This window comes from Nuphar pumila, chromosome 5 (genome assembly GCF_984573655.1).
Source record: "Nuphar pumila chromosome 5, dmNupPumi1.hap1.1, whole genome shotgun sequence".
Lineage (NCBI taxonomy): Eukaryota > Viridiplantae > Streptophyta > Magnoliopsida > Nymphaeales > Nymphaeaceae > Nuphar > Nuphar pumila.
Window position 1 is genome coordinate 14,306,957 of NC_143253.1, and position 22,393 is coordinate 14,329,349.

The 22,393-nt window shown below is 36.2% G+C and overlaps 1 protein-coding gene across 6 annotated transcripts in view; it reads right to left on the reverse strand.

The window, feature by feature from the left end:
• The window catches only part of LOC149836872 (uncharacterized), a 39,852-nt gene extending 19,189 nt beyond the window's left edge, over window positions 1–20,663 (reverse strand). Inside the window, exons 1-21 of one of the 6 annotated variants that reach the window (XM_090007160.1) lie at window positions 20,457–20,663; window positions 15,522–15,687; window positions 15,053–15,368; window positions 13,874–14,128; window positions 9,974–10,098; window positions 9,779–9,823; window positions 9,604–9,685; window positions 9,418–9,486; window positions 9,173–9,343; window positions 8,991–9,056; window positions 7,812–7,880; window positions 7,541–7,684; window positions 7,160–7,230; window positions 6,444–6,836; window positions 6,189–6,280; window positions 6,005–6,078; window positions 4,029–4,148; window positions 3,906–3,948; window positions 3,754–3,800; window positions 1,742–1,803; window positions 1,615–1,666 (exon numbers count right to left, since the gene is read on the reverse strand). In XM_090007160.1, the coding sequence (XP_089863286.1) occupies window positions 1,615–1,666; window positions 1,742–1,803; window positions 3,754–3,800; window positions 3,906–3,948; window positions 4,029–4,148; window positions 6,005–6,078; window positions 6,189–6,280; window positions 6,444–6,836; window positions 7,160–7,230; window positions 7,541–7,684; window positions 7,812–7,880; window positions 8,991–9,056; window positions 9,173–9,343; window positions 9,418–9,486; window positions 9,604–9,685; window positions 9,779–9,823; window positions 9,974–10,098; window positions 13,874–14,128; window positions 15,053–15,220 (2,148 nt within the window). In that variant the 5' untranslated portion in view covers window positions 15,221–15,368; window positions 15,522–15,687; window positions 20,457–20,663. Of the gene's footprint in view, window positions 1–1,614; window positions 1,667–1,741; window positions 1,804–3,753; window positions 3,801–3,905; window positions 3,949–4,028; window positions 4,149–6,004; window positions 6,079–6,188; window positions 6,281–6,443; window positions 6,837–7,159; window positions 7,231–7,540; window positions 7,685–7,811; window positions 7,881–8,990; window positions 9,057–9,172; window positions 9,344–9,417; window positions 9,487–9,603; window positions 9,686–9,778; window positions 9,824–9,973; window positions 10,099–13,873; window positions 14,129–15,052; window positions 15,688–20,456 lie in introns of all 6 variants that reach the window. The other 5 variants (XM_090007162.1, XM_090007163.1, XM_090007161.1 and 2 more) reach the window with 5 other exon arrangements.
• Window positions 20,664–22,393: the final 1,730 nt, after the last annotated feature.

Genomic DNA, 22,393 nt, shown 5'->3' on the forward strand with positions numbered 1-22,393 from the left:
GGACAAGCGTTTGTTAGGAATAGTGAGAGCGGCAAACGATGTCCTGATAATGATTAAATGCAGAGACTCTGTTCTAGGAACAAGAACAAGCTTGTTGCGTAGTGGTTCACAGCTTACGATCAAAAGAATCGTCTTGCTACGTTTTGATAGTTGCACTGCCTACTTGCTTTGAACTGCTTACCTGTTTACACCGCTTACCTTGTTGCACTACTTGCCCGTTTGTACTGCTTACCTGTTTAGCTGCATATCTGTTTTAAATTGCATAACCTGCTGAATTAACAAAAGTATAGTCTTCCGAGGACATGGCATTGGATAGAAATGAGTGGAGGAGAAGGATTCTTGTGGAAGACCCAATATGAATTTCTTTTTTGGTTCATATCGCTGACCCCAATTGTTTTGGGATGAAGGCGTAGTGTTGTTGTTCTTGTTGTTGTACTCTAAAGGAAAGAGATTTTCTCTAGTCTCTTGCCTGTTTTCTGAAAGGTTCGCAAGTTTAAAATTTTGGGGCGTTTCTCTCTCTCTCTGACTAGCTGATAGTACGGAATACTTTTGAGTATTTATAGCTGAAGGAGTCGATCACACAGCACTCTTTTGGCTCTCCTTCATCCGAGAGAGAGAGAGATGGGGAGAGCTCCATGTTGTGAAAAGCAAGGGTTGAAAAAGGGTCTGTGGACGGCTGAAGAAGACAAGATCTTGGTCGATTACATCAAGAAGAATGGCCATGGCAGCTAGCGCTCCCTTCCTAAACTTGCTGGTACTCTTTAATTTCCTACTTGTTCATTCTTTCTTCTTCTCCATCTTTGTTTTCTCTACTATTTTTTTTTCTCTTTTGCTTCTCGGTTTTAGTCTGTTTCATGGGTTTTTTTTTTTAAGGATCTCTTGTCAATGAAAATGTTGTACTTTGTTTAGTGTCACCCATGGTATTTCTTGAGTAAAAAGAAGAAATATATGAAGGGGGCTTTAAAACCCCAAACAAGCAGTACACAGTGAATTATGTACAGGCTGTAAAACATCACTTTCACAAAACACCGAACACTATAGAGTGGGATTTCTATATCGGTTTTCACTGTAGAGGTTTGCAAGCATCCAAAAGGGGGGTTTTTAAATTTCGCAGCCCATTTCATAGGGCAATTTAAAAAAATGGACCAAAATGACCCTAGGTGTGTTGACCGCACCCAGGGTCGGGTTGACCGCACCGAGTGCCGCACCCGCACCCGCGTCGCGTCGACGCGGCTGCGGCACCTGTCTGGCCGAATCCCTGTGACATAGATTACAAGTTGAACACTGCATAGGCACAGCGACGCTAGATTCTCAAACCACACTGAACCATATTATCCTTTTTTACATCACAAGTGCATCTTAAAGTAGATTTTTCTGAATGCAAAAAGAAATATTATAGTGAATTCTTGACGGATTTATATGGGTATTTCAACAAAGAAATTAATTAGTTGAAGTTATCTAAACTTGGAATTTTAATCAGTTGGAAGCTGTTATACTCATGCCTTCAATTAATCTTGCATCATATTTTGAATTTCTCAAAAAATAAAGCAAGATAAAGTTCATAAATATTTGTCAGTCTAATGATTTTATGCTTCAAGGATAAGGGCCTTCTACCTGAGCATTTTTCATCTTCAGTTTATGCAACTCCTCACCAAGACAGTTAATCCTGGAACCATAAGAATTTGTCAATTGCATGATGCAGCCAACTGAAAAAAATGGTTTGATCATGGATAATTCATACCTTTGTTGCAGTTGAATCACCTGTGACTGCAGTTCTTTTTCTCTACTAGAAGTTGAAGGAAGCTGCACATAAAACAGATTTTAGGTTGGTAATCTTGGTCAACTTTTCGATTTCTGTCACATAGACAGAGATGTGCAAGCATGACACCTAGACAACAATGTTACGAAAGGTACAACAATGAAATTGGCACGTTCACAAAAAATAATCATTCATCATTTATTTATCATACTAAATTTCTATTGCACAATTACAAGATACCAGGTGAAGGCTTGAGATCATTAAAGTAGATTATTGTCCCAAGAAAAAAACATAATGAAAATTTAAAAAAAAAACATGAGATCATTAAAGAAACATATTCAAAGTGGTGGACACAGTGTCATGCTCAATTATTATGTAAAATTTCACATCTTTACCAGTCTCAATTCACAAAAATGAAAACCACCCCTAAAATGAGCATATATAAATCAAGAGCAAAATGAATGCTGTGCAAATTATCCCTATCACTCGTCTAATACTCTAATACGCTCAGAAATTATACCACAAATATTGCTCATAAAAAAGAAAAACTGCAAATAGAATGAAAAAGCAAAATAAATAGTTGAGACATAACATTCTAGAGAAACATGATTGATCATAGCAAAAGAAAAAAGTACATAAACAAAAAGGTCCAATAAACATAACAAAATGACACGATCTATAAGAATCAAGCAAAATATTTATTGTATACACCATGAAAATCAATTAAGTTGAACAGTCAACAACACATGAGATCACTAATACACAAGAAGAAATTAATTGATTAGAAAAGTGTGATAATCAAACAAAACAAATGACATTAGGAAAAGCCGAGTATAAGCTAGAACCTATAGGTTTTCAACTTTTTTTCCACAATCAATCAATAGTTGCAAATACAAAACCATAAGCACTCTTTCCTCCAGTGAATCATTCCACCAATATGACGAACTTTGCCAAAGCAATAGAATCCGTCACTAGAAAGAAAATGAATCCCATGATAGGGGCTGTAATGAATGAAGATAGATGGGAAATTAGTTCCAGAAGCAAAACACGTAGACTATCTTAACTGGTATCAATCAAATACATAATATTTAAATACATACATATATACACATGTGCATGCACATAAATGGGTACATCAATAGTTACAGACCCCATCATGCCATTCAATAGTTTTTCACTGAAGAGGGGGTTCCATTGCTTTGGTACCATTTTCACACATACATACATGCATACCCACACCCATGAGTAGGTGGTAGCTGCCTACCACTTTGCTGGTCTACCACCAGCCTACCAGGCTTTTGAATAGTTTTTAAATGTTTTCCTTAAATCTGACCGTACAGATGTTTTCTACATGCTTGATTTTACAGGAATCAGCTATTGGATCATCCGATTCCGACATGCAGGTGTTTATAAGGTTTAAAAATTGATGGTCTAATATTTTCACAAATATTCAAGACTTAAAAAATCATGTTTTAATCGAAAAAACACGATCTAAGTGGTGTTTCCTAGCAAATTGACCATGCCAAACACATCTGTAGTGTCAGATTTGCGAAAAACAACATGAAAACACTTGTTTGCTCGTGGTAGGCTGGCCATAGGCTAGAAAAGAGGTAGGCAGCTTACCACTTTTCCTGTATATATATATATATATATAGAGAGAGAGAGAGAGAGAGAGTTACAGTGTGGGAAAACAAGAAAGCGGAAGTGAGGGGTTGATTTTTAAAAAATATAGATAATTAGGTGCAGAAGTGAGAGTTTGGTCACTTTGCAATTAGAGCCTTTCCAAGATATAGGGCTTACAGATGTACATAAATACACAACAGGGACTGACAACTACTATATCCATATACAGCATTTGACATTTTTCCAAATAAAACAATCTAAACACATTTCAAATGCTAAAATTAGCTTATAACAAAGAAATATTCCTAAGATAAATTAAATACAGGTACAAACAATTAGCCAATGAACAGGAAGATAGAGAATAACCATACCATTGGAATGTCACCAGCATTGACTAAAGCAGTATCAGACTGACTGCCTGCCATTGAAGACAAATATAAGTGAATTACCAGGCCTTCTATTCTTTATTAAGTACCCAAAAAAAATATCAGAAATGTGAAATATAAGTTATGTCATTCAATACCCGAAGTCCTCTCAATGCACTTCAGCATTTTAACTATCTGGTCCTGCAACCAATTGAAAAGAAAAATTAGCCCTTGAACACTTAAAATGCATATGATATCAGTGACTGTTTGCTACAACATACCCTTTGCAACGTGTTCTGATGCAAAATATTTTGCAGAGACGGAAGGATTGAAGACAACATACTTCTAGAATTTGGAGTCGCACATGAAGAGTTGAGCAGGGAATTTGTTGAGGCAACAGCCTACATGATAAGCAAGAATAGTGGCTGTAATGCTAATGTAATAAAAAATCCATAATAATGAATATACATGCAAAACATGTTAAACAGAAGAACATTTTCTATGCAGTGCCGCTGCATATGCAGCACCACTGACAGCTACCCATCTCAACATTTCTCGAGATGGAGACCATGGCCATCTCGAGAAATGCCAAGATGGGTGGCTGTTTGGGCGATGCATGATGCTGTGGCACTGCATTTTATGTGAACACTAAACAAAAAAGCATTGAGCTTAGTTCCTTATCTTCTCAGCTATGTCACATAAGTGCGGGTGCGGCACTTTAAAAAAACATGGGTGCGGGGGTGCGGGGAGGGTATACATATAATTTTTAACAGTTTCAAGTTAACACTAATGAAATGAAAACAATTATCATATCATCAATTCATCATGCAATAAATCAAATTAACAATCTACCATTTATCATGCATAAATTCATCATTTTAGTCCTTAAAACCAAAAAACTAAAGATTTTATTAAAATAAAATTTACAAAAAAAAAACTGGCCGAACTTAGAACTAAACCCAAGCTTGGGTTCAGTTCTGTTGAACCCAGACCTGTTAGGTCCGGCCCTTGCACCAACGAGGGGAGGTGGAGGAAGGAAGAGAAGAAGAAAGAGAGGAGGCGGTGGCAGAGGGAAGAGGAGAAGGAAGAAGAAAGACACGAGGAAGAGGAGGAGGAGGAAGAAGAAGAAAGGAGAGAGGAGAAGGAAGAAGGAGAGAGGAGGAGAAGGAAGAAGAAGGAGAGAGGAGGAGGAGGAAGAGGAAGAAGAAGAAGAAGAGGAACAGAGAGAGAGAGAGACTTAATTTCGCTGCTCTCGCCATCACCACCACTATCGAAAGAGGAAGAAAGGAAGAGTCGGGGAGGGCAAGGATGATGAGGAGGGGTCGGTGGGGAGGGGAGGGGAGGAGTCGTTCCCACACACACACACACACACACACACACACGTATATTTTTTTTTTAAAGTTGGACCAAAATGGACTCAGTTAAAGTTGACCGAGACCATTTTGGACACATATAACCTTGGGTGCGGGATGACCGCACCGGGTGCGGCGGGCTCTTGGCCACTAATGGGCATTGAAAATACAATAAGTGAAAAATTAATAAATATACAAAAAATACAAAGAAAAGATACCGAAAATACATCCTAATATGTATATATAATATAGATACATATATATGTATTTTAAAAAATAACCACAGATTTTTCACATATATTTAAAGGATATATTAGGCACTCATTGAATGGACTTAATTTTTTAATATCTGTAACAAAAATATTCACTTTTAACAGTAATTGTTGAAACTTACTAATACAGGTTGCATTATTCTATGCTCTTATCAATATTGGATACCAATATGAAATCAATACTAACTGCAAACTACAGGTAAATGTTAACTGCCTCTAGCTCCATCAAGAGTAATAAACACAAGATGCAGTCCCATAGCAAATTGCTGGATCCAGATAAAGAAGTTACTGTACCACAGAAATCATGAAGATCAGATATTTTAAGAGTTCCATAAATATGAAAGAACCGATTATGCCACCATAAAAAAATTCAGTTAGACTCTGCTCCAGAGTTAAGCACACGAAAACATTTCCAAGTTAGCTTTACATAATTTCTTCCAGATCATATATGCTCCTTGCCAAAGTTTATGCAAACATAGAATCAATCTTAAACCTACATACTTTTGCTAATAGTGACCAACATTGCACCTTTAATATCACATTCTACAAATAAGAAATCAGTCACAGACAATTCTCTCATTGATGCACTTTCGGGACTCATAGATGCAACAAAAAGGTTATGATCAACCATACCTTGGGGGAACCATCAGCTGACGTGACCTTGAAACGCCCCTTATGCTGTATGAATGTTCCTTCAGATGTACCTGCTAATGAATGGACGCTTGTTGTAACCACCACAAAAATCAAGATGAAAGCACTTGCAATGACCATAAGCGTAGGAAGAAGAAAAACATTATGATCAGACAAACAGAAATACCAGATGGCTGAATATCCCCATTTCGCTTTTGACGATATAGCAAAGGACCACTGTAGTTCCGCTCAGGTTGGCATCTCTGTTGTACATGCTCCCTTCAATTTTTTATTCCAAATTTCCATGAAATTACAATACAAAAATGCATTTTTTGGTGAGTAGAAGTCCATAAAAGGAAAATGAAACTTAATGAAGTTGGTCATGAGAAAGACCATGATTTCTATGTCCAATAAAGTTACTGAAAGGGCTTATTGTCGCTACCTTTCTCCTTCACCAGTACCATTTCTGGTTTGTCCATAAACATGTTCTGGTATAAGTGAGCCACTCAAGAATCTTTGACCCTGTCCAGGAAGAAAGCCAGTGTTCCTCGATGAAGTGCAATTTCTTGCAAGGTTCTCACCATCACACTCTCTAATTTCTTGGTCTTCTACAGCTTGCATCTTTTGTATCTGAAATAGTTGATCAAGAAAGCCAGTGTTCCTCGATGAAGTGCAATTTCTTGCAAGGTTCTCACCATCACACTCTCTAATTTCTTGGTCTTCTACAGCTTGCATCTTTTGTATCTGAAATAGTTGATCAGGATAAGACTCACCATCTTCCTTCCAAAAAGGGCTGTTTGCATTCACCTCGTCCTCGGAAACATCAAAATATCCTCTGCAACAATGAATGCTTCAAGATGACTACAAAATTCTCTGATAGAATTCAATTAAAATTGACACAATTCAGTTCATTTCCTCTGATATATGCATAAGAAGGAAAAACACCAAAAAAAGGCAGCAAAGTTTTTAACACGTAACGTCAAAGTATAAAATGTAAAGCTAATTCTCTTGTAGCCAAAGCTTCCTATAAGTCAAAACTTAATTACTGGTACTGCATCGAACAGAAAAGCACAAAAGTGATACCTTCGTCATCTTAACTTAATAAAGCAACATTTTGTACCAACCAGTAATCTGTCAGAAGCAGAAATTAAAACATACTTGAGTGCCTGAAGAGGCTGAAGAGGAAATGAAGGCAGAGAGCCATGCCTTAGTAGATGACGACTTTCTTCCTAATTAAGGAAAAGGAAACAAAAATAAAGGAGATAAAGTCATCTGGAAGAAGAAAAAAACTTGACGATGAGATAAGCAACAAAGGCAGCCCAGCAGAAACAGTTTGGGTTAGAAACTGGTTGACATCTGATACAATCTAAAAATCAAACTTGTGCTGCCACATGGACAACGTATTGAGTGAACAAAAACATAAATTAGATTTTGAAGAAAACTGTCACACTTGTCCATAAAGCAGAGGCTGTCATCGAAGTTGCTCTCTAAACACATAAGGACAATGACAATCATTTTCCAAATATTTGATCAAACTACCTTTTGTGCAGCCTCAACCCCTTTATCATCTTCTCTCTCTGCAGGCAACATATTTTGTCCATCATCTTGATCATTAAATCTGTCCTTCAAATTTATGTTCATATCCACGTCATTCACACTGGCAACATCGTCAGAGTCCTGGATCTACATAAGAGACAATGTCGCAGGCAGGGCTAAAATATCAGTATCATTGACCTTTGCCAAAAAACATGCTTTGCACATAGTGAACTACTTCAAATCTGTAAGATCCAGACTAAAGAAGAATCCTTACAAGGGCAGCCTGATTTTTCAAGTCCTCTAGATTAAAATTCCACCCACTGATTCCCCGCATATATTCATGCTGCAGAAAGCACAAAACACACACTAATTACTGTCCAAATATCTATAAAATTGCCAATGAGAAAAGCAATAGTTAGCACTATTCCAAATAAAGCAAAATAACCTTTTGCAACTCAGAGATCTTTCAAGAAAATAAAGTTGATGAATTAGACAAGCATTATAAGATTTTCTTTTATTGCTATGGGAATCACTAAGAGATGGAATCATTTCCCATTTCCAGACTATGATTGTTTTAGAGAGTAACAAGTCAGGTTTTTAGTTTGATATAATATTATTTCCATCAAGTAGGAGAGCAAACGAAGCGGGTATGGGCCAGATCATATCAGACCTGAATCCTAATCGAAAATGCAAACAGTATATATGAATCCAAGTATCCAGATCCAAATCATATCCGATGAGTAGGATTGAATCCAGATCCACAATATATGTAATGATACTGGATCCAGTAAAAAAAATGGAAACAAGTTCTTTACATACAAAAAGTGCAACTGGACCCAATTTTGATCCAAATCCATATTAGATGAGACCTAAAATACTGATCCTACATTTGCAACTTAATTTAAGGATCTGAATCTGGAAAATAATGTCAGATTTGGTCTGATTCCAACCATACCCGATCCGTTTGATCCCTAATGTTAAGTGCTATATCTGATCAAGGCCATAAAATTCATTATAGACATGATAGGTAATTGCTAACTCTTGTGGTTCACAAGGAAACTGGACTCAATGGTTAGATCTTCCATATTTCCAAATCCCATAAGTCAGACTAATATGACTCCACCCTCTTATTACTTAACATAATTGGTTGCAAGTGACCACTTTAGGTATGTCAAATCACAAGTCCTTGAAATAAATGGTCACCGACATGGCATCATACAAAAGGCTAATGAGTTTCACAAGTAACCTTTCCACCAAATCTGGAAGGTGATATAGAAATTTGCAAGTGATCATTAAATTTGCATCTGTTCAAACGGTCACCCTATTAACCATGTGTCAAAAGACAAAACAAACTGTACGATGATTAAGATGAATGACATCCACATGGGGCTTGAAGATACATACTGAATTAAATTTTGGCAAGAAAACAACCACAAATGTTCTAATTGCTAACCTGTGACATTTGCTCTTTATCTCCATAACAAACCTTGTTATTGACAAGAAGGTCTGCCTCCTTTGCCTGAAAAAGAAGCAAAAGGAAAAAGGAAAAGAAAAGAAAAATAAATAAGAAACTCATAATAGTTCCATGTACTGCATCAGGGCACTGTCAAGCTCCAAATAGAATCGTAAACTGACCTTCAATGTCCTAAATCGGTCACCAAGGGGAGCAAGACCATCAAGAATAGTTCGTGCCAAATACTCATTGGAACGGCCATGTTTAAAGAAGTGATGTTTCAAAAGCTTCTCTGGCGTTGGGCGTTTCCTTGGATCCTTTACTAAGCAGGCAGCTACCATTTCTTTAAAAGACTACAACGACATACAGCTTTCAATAGTGTGTCCAATGCTTAGCTCATAAACTATTCCAGTAAGACATCACATACCTTTGAAAATCTCTTGTCTCGTTCATAGTCAAGGCCTGGGGGTGCATTTTGCAAGGTCATAAGTAACACCTACAGCAAAATAAGAATAAATGTTTTTTTTTCTTTTATATTTATGGATCATGAGAAGGAAGTTGATTTCAATCAAATGATTCTATGTTTTAACCCACTAGGAAGACCAAGACTCACCTTCATAGGGGGATACTTGGAAAATGGGGCATGACCATGAGCAAGTTCTAATGCTGTTATTCCGAATGACCAGATATCTGCCCTGTTTACAGAATAGTAGTATAAAGAGGTAAGGTTTTAAACCTTTTCAGGTTCTTAAACAAACCTACAAGTTTAATGGAGCTCCCCAACTCACTTAAAATCATAGCCATGCAGTTGTTGCATAACTTCAGGGGCCATCCTATCAAATTATCACATGAATACGAAAGAAGCATTCAGTTACTCAATAAACTCTGAGAGTTGATACATTAAAAATGTTACAAATAATAGGAAAAACTTCAACAGCTTTCACAACATAACATAAATATAAAGAAAGGGACTAAGAAAGCACCAGCATGGGGTTCCTACAAAAGTATTTCGTGACCGTTGCCTATCACCAGTATCAAACATACAAGCTGAAACTCCAAAATCTGCTAACTTGACAGCACCATTAGAATCAATTAAAATATTTCCAGCCTGAAAGCCCCAAATAGATGATATTAGGAATGTCAAGATACAATTTCATAGAAATAACATGATCACAAGAGCATCCATTTAAGAGGACTTGACAGAAACAGATGTTTGATTATTTAAAAGTATGGATGCATCCATGATCTTAATTTATCCTTGATTCCATTTACAGAGAAATAATCAATGCTAGAATTCATTTAAGAGGTGAATAACGAAATAATATCATCTAAAAGCTCAGACTAGACACGGAAGATATTGAAGAACATGATACAGGCATGGTCAACTCTAATCTGCATGAAGTTTGGTCCAGGAAAGTAGGGTGCCTAACCAAAATATATGTACTTGTGATATGCAATTGAGTGCCACTAACAAAAACATGAATAGGATAACAAGGGAATTAGAATAATATAACAGCAAGGCAAGAAAATCACTGCCAAACTTTTCAAGATGTCAAGACAAGCAATTTTCTAGTTGAAGCAGATAACCCAAGAGGCCAGACAAAACATCCTAGGATGGATTATGGGTGGGCACACCTAACATGTAAGAAGCTTCAAATACAATAATAAGAAGTGCAAGACCTCATATTCTCCAAGGAAAAAAGGCCCCATAGGCCAGAATCGAACCCTTTTTTTCTCACAAGCTCTAGATTGGGTCCTATATTGTGAGAAAAAAATTATCAGATATAAAAAATCCTCCAATGGAAATAATAAAAATGCTGGAAGTTTCTAACAAGGTCTGGGATGCATGAAAAAGGAAACTACCATAAACCAAAAACAGACAGATCTGATGCATACCTGGCTTCTACATGTAAAAGGATAATGTAAAACAGAAAAATATGAAAATTATGCATATGATGATATTTTTTATTGGACACCTCTAAGACATGCTGCTACAGGTCTTAAAACCAACTCATCAAACTGTTATTAGAATTTTAATCATCTAAAACAATAAGCAATAATTATTTACATTCTACACCTTATTATATCCTTATACGCCCTAGTTTAATTAAACCTGAGCATGTCATAAAAACATTTGTTAGCTATTTTTCATATGAATAGAGACAATTGTAGCCATGAATCACATTTAAATAAATGAAGAGCACATTTTAGATCAATAACAACAGAACTACATCAAATAATGACCTAAAGATAGAATCCGTAGTTCCAGTGTTGAACAAATATAAGAATAAACAAATCCATGAAGATTAAGTTGTTCTCATCATGCTAAGAATCACAATCATAACACATTCTCACTTTGACATGAGCAATAGATTGTGTTTTCAACACAACAACAATTTAAAACACAATACATATTTGCATCTATTTGCTCTGTTTGAAGTTGGTCATTTCTGAGATCTAAGCCTATCAAGCATTCAATGAAGGGCTGCACTTAACAGACCTATGACTTGATTCCTTGCTCAAGACAGATCTCTCTTGATTGATAGATTGATAGATTGATTGATTGCTTCCACACTAGCATCCCAAAAAATCTGTGTTGAACCATATAAAGTGCTCACATTCCAAGATACCACCAACATTGACAAACTCAGAGAAGATAATGGCCTACTCTGTTTTTCTTAAAGAAAAAGAAGATATAAAGTCTCATGACAGAAAGGACACGTTTGCAAGTTGCAACTATCACACCTAGAAAAGTAGCTGAGAATCGTCATCCGAAGGATAGGGGTAGTGAAAGCATTCATAAGGAATGTTCTTATCTTTTGAGTCAATCACATGAGAAAATGAATCACGTTTGAAAACCCTACCAAAAACCTCCCCACTAGGAAAAAATGGTCCACTTTCCAGGTGAAAAAGTGGCTCATAGATTTGCAAACATACCCTAATTTCTGCACATGGGGGGTCTTCTACCAGTTGGAAAATATGGTCACAGATCTTGTTCCACGGATATTCTAACAAGGAATTATACCAGGTCGTTTTTTATTCTGGTTTTACAATTGAAAACTTGCAAAAACAATTAGAAAGTAATAAGAGTATTTTTAGAGAAATTTGAATATATTAAAAAAAAATTCTTTTTTTTCAGTTTCTTCTCCTTCTTGTTCTTCTTCCACTCTTATGTTACCTTTTCTTCCTTTCCCATTTCTTTTCAATTTTTCCTTGCATTTTTTTCTCTTTTCTTTTTTTCTTTCTTTCTTCCTTACATATCACCCTTTTATAATGTCATGATCTCTTTCAAACAAGGACTATACGTCCAAATACTAATCTCTCCCTTGTTTCCAAATCAAAACACTGAATTTCTTGTATCCATCAGCATATCCAACAATATCCAATAAGACAATGCTCATAAATCACTGAGGATGTCAATGTATCGGATTCCGTTTAGTTGCATTTGGTAAGCCAAAACCATTTCTGATTATAATTGGATGTGGATATGGTTTTAAAATTTTGCTACTGAACCTGACAAATATCTGAATTTGATGGACACCTGAATCCCTTTACATGTAAAAAGGCAGATCTGGAATGAGTTTTTCACCATCTGAATCCAAACTCAAATTGGAATCTGTTTAGCCAACATCCGATTAGGTGAATATGGTATTGGCCACATCCAATCCAACTCCGAACCATTTACATCCCCAGCCACTAGTTTGAGATTCCATATGAGATCCTTAAACAGAAGAATTTGTTTACTAGCTTATGTACTATTTGCAAAACCTATATCTTATCTTTATCAATCTGTGGACTGTGCCAGGGACATATATGGGTTTTATCTATTTCCCTCTTTTTACACTAATTAATATTTGCACATATCCTTTTAGTCTGCTATTATATCAAGAAGAGGAAGGTACCTAATTTCTTGTCAATAAAAAATAACTAAGCAAAAGTCAGTTCATGAATCACAATTCTGAGATTCCAGAACAGGACAAGACTATCTGGCTACCAAGCTCTAAACAATATCTTGATATATTCTCTTGATTAATCTATAGTTTACTACCAGTCTTTGTGGATGTGCCAATATACATGTATCTGGCAGAATTTTATGTCATGAATAATTTTAAAATATTTTAAGGATGTCTTTGGCACACATCAATGTATTCTTTCGTGATTTACTTGTATAAAAGGCTAATGAGCTTAAATGTGAAAAGATTCTTAACTCCTTATGTTCAAAGAAAGTCAAGCACTGTCGTAGGTATGTACTACAGGTGACCTTTTGTCAATGTTAGTTCATTACATGCAAGAATATCAAGAAATAAGGACTTCCAGAATAGAAACAAAAACACTCTACCTGTGCTGCTTCACTTTTTACTCATGGAGAACAATAAAAAATTTATTGTGTGTAACATGTTCTCTTGTGTACTGCTTCTTTTTCAATTCTATATTATTTTTCCTTTAGAAACCCACGAATACGATAGATATACTGTTAAAAACTTTCCAGCACTAAATCATCTTAATTGGTTGGTGGTTGTGCATTGTGTGTGATGCATTACTGGCGCATTCATTAGCTTATTGATGCATTTCTAGAAAAAGATCAAGAAAATAATCAATATATCGCACATACTAAACATAACAATTCATGAAACTAAAAACCATATGTTCTATAGAAAAAAAAAAAGCAATAACATGTGCATTAAAACCTTTTGTGTTTTTTACAGCACATTATCAAGATGAGGTGCTAAAACATAATAACCTGCCAGTGGAATATCCCATCAATTATTAAGCCTTTATGCTCTAAGATACCAAAAGAATTGTGTAGAATGCATAAGTAATGAGAATAGGCACATATTTCATGCTGAATGCATGGAAATGAACATTAACATCAAAGCTATTACCTTAACATCCCGATGAATGTGCCCATGACCATGTAGATAAACAAGGGCTTTAAGGACTTCACGTAATAATGTTGCAATGACAGGTTCTTCAAAGCCTTCTGGATAACCAGACTTCATTATATGAAGGCAGGAACCCCCAGCCATATAAGGCATCACAACGAAGAGGCTACAGTCATTCGTGAATGAGCAATGTGCCCTTAGCAGATTAGGATGACCTGTCAAGCTCATAGTCTGCACCTCACGGCGAATTCCATCCTGTACAAAAGATAGCATCAGCTCTGAGCAATAAATCCAATCACTGAGGCTTTTCTTACAGGGAACATTGCAGCCAAAGGGGACAAGTCAAGAATGTAATAGAAGGCAAAATAAAATAATATGAGTAAATTTTGACTACATCAAGTACTGGATTTTAGAAGATCATAAATACTTGTCAAAACCATCCTAATAAGGGACCAGCTATAAATGGTTAAAGGGAATTGTTTGAGTTGTGCTGACAAATTAAGAGCCACACAGGAGATGGTGAGGTTGCACATTTCAATTGAAACATACATGGCTATGAAGATCATTCATGTGCTAAGCTCATGAAACATGTCAGGCTCAACTAGTAAGATATGTATGCATCATTATCAGATAGAACTTACATCTGCCTTAGAGAACTAGATCACGTTCGTATAGACTCATTGAAGTAATTGACTCAAAACTAGTCCTAACTCACCTGTCTCTTTGAACAATCACAAGCTAGAATGGGCCAGCTAAAGTTACCCTCTATGTATATATCTATGTGTTTGTGTGTGCATGCACGCAGGTTGTGTGTATGATGTGTGCATCTCTCTGTGTGTGCATGTGTGTGTGTGTGGAGAGAGAGAGAGAGAGAGAGTTAATCCTAGACATGCCTTTCTGAACCATTGTAAGGGGATTGAATTCTCTTTCTTTTCTGCCCAAATCATAATTATATAATGACCAATAATTGCAAAAAAATCAAAAAAGAAAAAATATATTAATTAGTTAATGAATGATTTGCTTCAAAAAGTAGTAAGATTTTGCCATTACAAACAGGCATCGAGGTGCCAATTCTCTACAATTTCAATTAGCATGTATGACTAAAATAGTAGACAATTCAATTCCCTTTTTTTTTTTTGAGAAGTAGACTATGCAATTCTAATATGATTGAAAACATACCAGATCATTATTGCACTTCTCCAGGTCCAAAACCTTGATAGCCACTATTTCATTAAGTGGAACACAAAGAGCCCTGTACACAGTGGCACTGACACCTTCACCGACTTCCTCGTATAGTTTGTAATCTTTTGAACTGACTGGAAATTTCTTCTCAGGTGCATGTTCCATGGTTGTTGCTTGTCACGCGTCATTAATGCACTTTATATTCCAGGAAGGGATGGAAAGCATCAAAGAGTTTAAATTTTTGTGTGATATAAGTAGAACATCAGGCGGGCTCTTCCAGAGAGCTAGAAGATCCTCTCCCAGAACAATATTTCTGCGAAAAGGATGAAGTCAATAAAGTTGTAACTGCATCAATTTATTCTCACATCAAACTCCAAAGAAATAGTTGTACTACAAAGCTCCAAAATGCTCAGCATGCTTCTAGGTAGGATAATCAAATAAAGGTTCTGAATCAGCAGTTCACAACTTAATCTCGTGCAGGACACGGCCTTTGCATGAACATGCCCGGGTTTGAGCACTACAGTGCTCATCAAAGAAATCTGTTAAGACTTCTGATAACTAATAAAGCCCCTCAAAATGGACCAGCAGATAGTAACCTTCTGCTGAGAATGCAAGTCTGGCAAGCATGTTATCTGAAAAACAAAAAGAGCAGATGAGAAGTCAACATTGTGTCAGAAAGATATTTATGATCAGAACTGAAGAAAACAACTTTGAGTGCTAAAGAAACCACACTACGTACCAGATCCTATGCATTTGAAGAAATAAAAAAACATAGAAAATGTCAGACAAACATAGGGTCATAAATGAAAAGTGAAAACCATGACCCTTCTGAAATTGAAACATTAATATTTAATTGGATTGTCCAAAATCAACAGCTAAATAAACTCTGAATCAGCGCAGAAAGACCATAGTTTGGGCATTATTCAAGACTTCAGCACAGAAAAAATAGGTGCACAAAGAGTTTTCAATTCACGCAGCACACCAAGTCAAATAATATCAAAGCATTGGCAATTCTCGGGTCCTGGAAGGATTAAGAAGAAAATTTAGATAAAATATTACTTAGACCAAAACCACATCGAAATGGTTTCTAACATTCTAGAACATACGTCAAAGGACCAAAGTTCTTTATATATGTTCCCCATGGATATGGTGATGTATTAAGAAGAGGGAATGATAAAATATAAAAAAAAAAAAAAATTATTTAGACACTGATGCACGCTTTGAACATATCATTCAAAACCAAACATTTATGAGATTAGCATTTATTGGGTTCTGTTCTCCAAACCACATCACTGAGCAACCAATGTACCTTCACTATCTAACAACTATTGAGTAATGAGGAAGTGGTACCCAATGAAAACAGCAATACCTCATAAAAACATAGAAGAGAGCATGCATAATGGGCATGGTAAAAAATATTGACGATATTTTGAATATATCATAAAAAATTAAACTAACTAAATGAAAAATAAATATTCTCAACATGATATTTCAAAATATCCTAAAACAAAATTTATCACGATTTAATCATGTTATTATCAGAATTTTTTAAAACTTCAAAAAATAAACTTTAACATAACTTCAGAAAAGAAAGTGCAATGACATCAATGGTCAACCCATTTCTTATTTTATTTATATTATTATTTTAAAATAAAAGGGTTGATGAGGATGATAGGAACTTAGGAGGCCCTTCTATGGTTGAAAAAAGGGCCACCCTCCCTTCATTTAGGGCTGGGAAGCAAACCAAGCTGCTCGTCACTTGGCTTGGTTCAGCTCAAACGATGCTCGTTTGAGCTTCCAAACTGGGCTCGGCGAGGCATGCCACAAGCAGCTCGTATGAGCATATAGCGCTGAGCACAAACAAGAAGACCTTGGCTCGTATAGGCTCATCAAAAGTGTTAATATATATGGGTCAGTGTTATTAAAAGCGCGCCTCAAGGCGCAAAAAATGCGACTCGCCTCAAGGCGAGGGCCTTTGTGCCTTGAGGCGCAGGTATAAAGCGCAAATGCCCCAAGGCGTGCGCCTCATACGCCTTGAGGCGTATACGCCTCAGATTTTTGGTCAAATGAGGGTCAAAGCCCTTTGTTTTCTGAAAAACAGAGAACCGAGGAGACGAGTTAGGAGGAGATGAGTTCGAGGGCCAAAAATTTGTTTGGGTGTGTTAGGGTTTGTTGTCGGAGAGAAAGGAGGAGACAAGTTCGTTCATTTGAAACACACAGTTTGTACATTTTGGGTAAGTTTCACTTTTTCCCCATTCTTGTTCTCGGTTTGTATTTTCTATTTTTTCTTCGACTTATCTTTCCATCTTTTGATTTGCAAAGGATGAATGGACTGCAGCCCTTTGTCTGAAATCTCCTATATAGATTGTGATCTGCTAGTCATCTTTTTAGGTTTCTTTAAGGTGTGGGATAAATGCCCTACTTCTTTTGAGTGTTGATTATGAGACTTTGTTACTGCAGCTTCAAGAATCCTCTTAGGTTTTTAACATTAATTATTTTTTTTTTTATTCTAGTTTATTAGCTTAAATTAGGATTTTCTTTTGATTTACTACGGCGGACCTTTGGTCCAGACCGTTTTGTCAAGGGTGCTTCTCATAACAAAGAAAAAACTTAGTGGGTCTTCTGGCTGGTCATCATCCTAAATCAATTCTTAATGGTTTTATCTCTTTTAGTAGTCAGTTGAGCACGTTATTGTGGTGATAGAAAAAAATATTTAAAAGTTGTCAGTCATTGAATTGATTTGGCAAGCCGTGCACAACTTGCTACATTCGGTTGAGGAAGAAAAAAAATTCAAAAGATATGTTGAATCCATTGAATTGATTAGTTGTTAAAGTTAACATGCATTTTTCAATGATGTCCATATGATGTTGTTAATGCTAATATGCATTTCATTGTTAATTTTTTATTGAATGAATGCGTTGATACTTGTCCCTAAGTGTGCTATTGAACATTTTTTACATCTTTGTAGTAATTAGGTTTAGTAATTTGTGTTCTAGGAGGTCAATTAATGGTGGAGGACTTGGAAGGTGTCTCTCAAAGGATCCTGCATTGAAATATTATACACCAGTTGACTTAAAAATGTGTTTGAAAGGAATAATGAAGTGTAATTTATGTGGTTTTGCAATGCATGGAGGATTGTATAAATTTAAATGTCATGTTGTCGGGCATAGCAACTCTACCTGAAATTATATACACATCGCATTCCTACTGATATTTGTGTTTAGCTTCTTACTAGTCTTATAGAAGATGATAAAAAAAAAGGCACGAGTACGTGCAACATTAGTGAGACAGAAATTGTCAAAAGTGGTCCTTGATTCAGAAGATAAAGATGACCCATCATTAGGGATGACAGTGGATGAGGGTAAAACGGGGATCCGTCTAGACTCTGAACCCACCCCACTTGGACTAGGGATGGAGGACATAAAACGAGGAATGGACCGAGGATGAAGGTGAAAATCAAAACCCGTATGGGAATGAAGGCAGGGATGGACTTACTCTTGCCCCTGCCTTGCCTCGTCCTAGTCCCGATCCCCGATCCCCAATCCCCAATCCCCGTTAATGAAATTATTAATATATCCTTATATATTATAAAATCTTTATATATATATACATATATTCCTAACACTAAACCCTTCCTCTCCTTATTTTTCTCTTATTCCTCTTAAAATAGGAATAAAGTTCTTTTGAGAAGGAGACGGGAACGGGGATGGAGAAAACTATTTTGAGACGAGGATGGAGGGCAAAATTTTGAGACGGGACGGGGGTGGAGACCTTGTCCCCCGCCCCGGTCCACTGTCATCCCTACCCATCATCATCTCAAGCCACAATAAACGAAGAAAATCATTGAGTTGACGTTTGAAACTGAATATGACTTTTATTATATGTTTCTAAACTCTAGCTTTATGCCTTTCTCCTTAGCATGACATTTTGTAACTAAAAAATGTAACTTTAACATTTGCAATGAGTTATGAAAACTTTTTGGCTTTTGAATGTTTCATTATTTTGTCTTAACCGATTGTATTTATGGTGATTAGATGTGTGGCTGTTGCACAACCAAATGCATGGTTGTTTAATGTTTAAGAACATAGCTATATTTAGTTAATCTTATTACATAAATAAATTGTGTTATTGTATTATATGATTTTTTTGTTTTTTTAGATTTTTAAAGAAATTTTTAGTGAAATTTATGATCTTTTACCATACGATACTTATCTAAATTTGGACCCGACTGATACGGATACTTACAGCCTTGGTATAAACATTCAACTCATTTGTCAATTTTTTGCACTCGAGTAGCATGATGGAGCTATTTTCAGGAAAAATGTGTTATCTATTTAATACTACAAAACAGAAAGACAAAGGGTGGTATCCTTGACATTTCAAATAATTAAAAATTTATTAGAAAATTCTGATAAACTTTAATCAAGCAAACTTCGCAAAAAAATATCTCATTGTCTTCCATTCAAAGGCCCATTAACTGACACCTGCAAACCCCAATTATGCAGTCTCATGCCAGTTCATTTCATGGCAATGGATTGTCAGTATATGGTCATTCAATTGAATGAATTAGCTCTAACAAAGGAGAACTAAAAGAAGATAAAAAAGAGAAAAACGAAAGCCAGTTCTTTCCAATGTCTTTTGAAATCCTTCTGATTATAACCGATATATTTCTCTTTACTAATGAAAATGTTCTCTTTTCTGTTTAAAGCCCACTACAAATATGTTCTAGGTAAAAATACAAACCCAATAAGGCACTGCAACTTTCCCCCAATAGTATGTCATAGTATCCAATAATGCTATTCAAACGTCGAGTTAATAAAGTTCTATAATCACAAAGCATCACCTCAGCAGGCATCAAACAATTTCGAATTTGTAAAACAACCTACTAGAAGCAGCTCGTCAACGTATCCAGTAAGATATGAGAATAGCATGATACACCCAACAGTCAAAAACAGGTGGAGACTTGACATTCACAAAGAATCTTATCAACCATCTATGACACAAATTAGAAGTTAGAAAGAAATAAACATAAAATCATGCTATTTTCAGTCTATATCCGCAAACCACCTTATCAAGAACTCTCCAAATTCAAAAAGTTCACCATACCCAGCACTTAAAAACGAAGTCACGCACACGGCCGAAGACAAAGACACTATACTTCTTCAATTTCCAAAAGAAAACAAAGAAAAGCAAGCGAAGAACCACAAAGAAAAGATAAAGAACTCAGATTTAGCTCAAGACGTAAGAAATTCAATATATCAGGAATGTGATCATGAGAACCGGTAAAGATCTACACGTAAATCACTTCCATCAAACAACCAAAAAAAGAAAAAAAGAATCGGAATGCCCAGCTAACGAGAAACGATACTCGAAAGAGGATCCAACTTGTTAGCTTTCTGACCTAAAGAATGACCAAGGATATCAATCCGTACGTGCGAGAAAGAATCCGACAGGAGCAAATCTCCGGGCAAAATCGATCGAAACCCCTTTCTTGGGCACCGATCCTTACCCCCCTCAACCTCTCCGGATGAAGGCCGAACCAGAGAACCGGAGTACGCTAATGCCCTCCCTCGTTTACCCTAGAAATCAAGGGGGAACGATCGTGTAGAGTGAGAGAAGGAGGGGGAACGAGGCCCATAAGCGCACGACATCGCCAGTGATTTAGTGGGACCCACTCGTGGATGTGTTTTGAGGGTGAAACGGGAAAGAACAGGGGGAGTGGGAACTGTCTAATTGGTGAAGGCTTGAAGCTAGTAAATGTTGTAGGAGGTGGGTGCTACTAGGTCCGGTAAAATCCGAACCCCAAATGATTAGATGCGACCGGCCCGGGCTTTAATTATCCCATGGGTCGGGTTGGACCTAAGTCTTGACCCGTTTAGGTAACAGATCTGTTTTTGAGTATGAAAATTTTCTTGGGTTTGGATTAGGTTCATCCTCATTTGGGTGACCCACCTCAGCTTGAGTTGTTTTTTTGTAGTACTGTCGTTTTTTGTTTTTTGAGAAAACGATCATACTACCCCTCATAATAATGTTATTTCATAGAATGGCAGCAAGGTATTGCAATATTCCTCGAATGCCCACCTGCTAGACTTTTGCATAATACGAAGGCTTTATAATTTTACCCTTTCGTTATAACATGAAACAATGAAACCAACCAAGCCGAGATTCACTTATACAGTTTTAATGAAACTCACTATCTCAATGAAACTCGTCGCCAACAAATATGAGATTTGCTTATACAGTTTTAGCTAAACTCATCCCTAGCAAAACTGAGATTCACTTATACAGCGAAACTCGATCTGAGATTTGCCTATACATCGAAATAACAAAACTCAATTTAGCTGCCAGAGAACTATCAAATCTTAGTGGTAAGACCTTTTATGACTACTTTTCTTTCACTCTACTCCATCACCACTATCACTTTTTCACCATAATCATCATTATTGTGATCACAATAATCACTATTACAACCACTACCAAGGTTGGCAGACTCTTTGAGTCAACTCAGTTGACTCAGTGACTCGTTCCAAAATAGGTATCAAACTAGTTACCAATTGAGAATGACTTTTTTTTTAAATGGGCTATCAACTCTCCCTTAATTAGCCAACTTGCCTTAAATCGGTCAAACTCAGCCTAAATCGTTGGAGTTGTGACATTTGTTGAATCTAGTTAAAAAAAAAAAAGAAAACCAACAATAAGTAAATATTTTAAATATGCCTATTTTAGTTTTTTTTTCTTATCATTAATGCTTAGGTTTTTCTTCGGGCATGCAACTTTGAGAAAAGGATGAAGAATATAGCTTTGTGACTTGCTACTTGCTAACATTGAGTCTTTGTTGCATAAGATATTTGGGATTTAGAGTTTAGGTTTCAGACTCTTGGCCTTCCATTGTAACTCTCTCTCTCTCTCTCTCTCTCTCTCTCTCTCTCTCTCTCTCTCTCTCTCTCTCTCTTGGCAGTTTGAATACTAATACGATGAACACTTTTATTTTTTATTTTATTTTCTTCATTTGTTAGATATTGTAGAATTTATATGCATTTTTTTTCTATTCTATTGCAATTAAGTTTCATTATTTTATTGTGACTAAGTTTCGTTGGCGAAAATTGAGTTTCGCTAAAACTTATAGGTGAAACTCAGTTTTGCTGGCATTCGAGTTTTGTTGAAATGTTGAGTTTCACTAAAAGTGTATAGGTGAATCTCAGTTTTAATAAGTTTTGCTAAAATTGTATAAGTAAATCTCAATTTCGCTGAAATGGTGAGTTTTCGTTGTTTCATGTTTTAGCATAAAGTTAAAACCATAAAAAATGCTCTCATATTCAATAAAAATTGAGGAGGCGG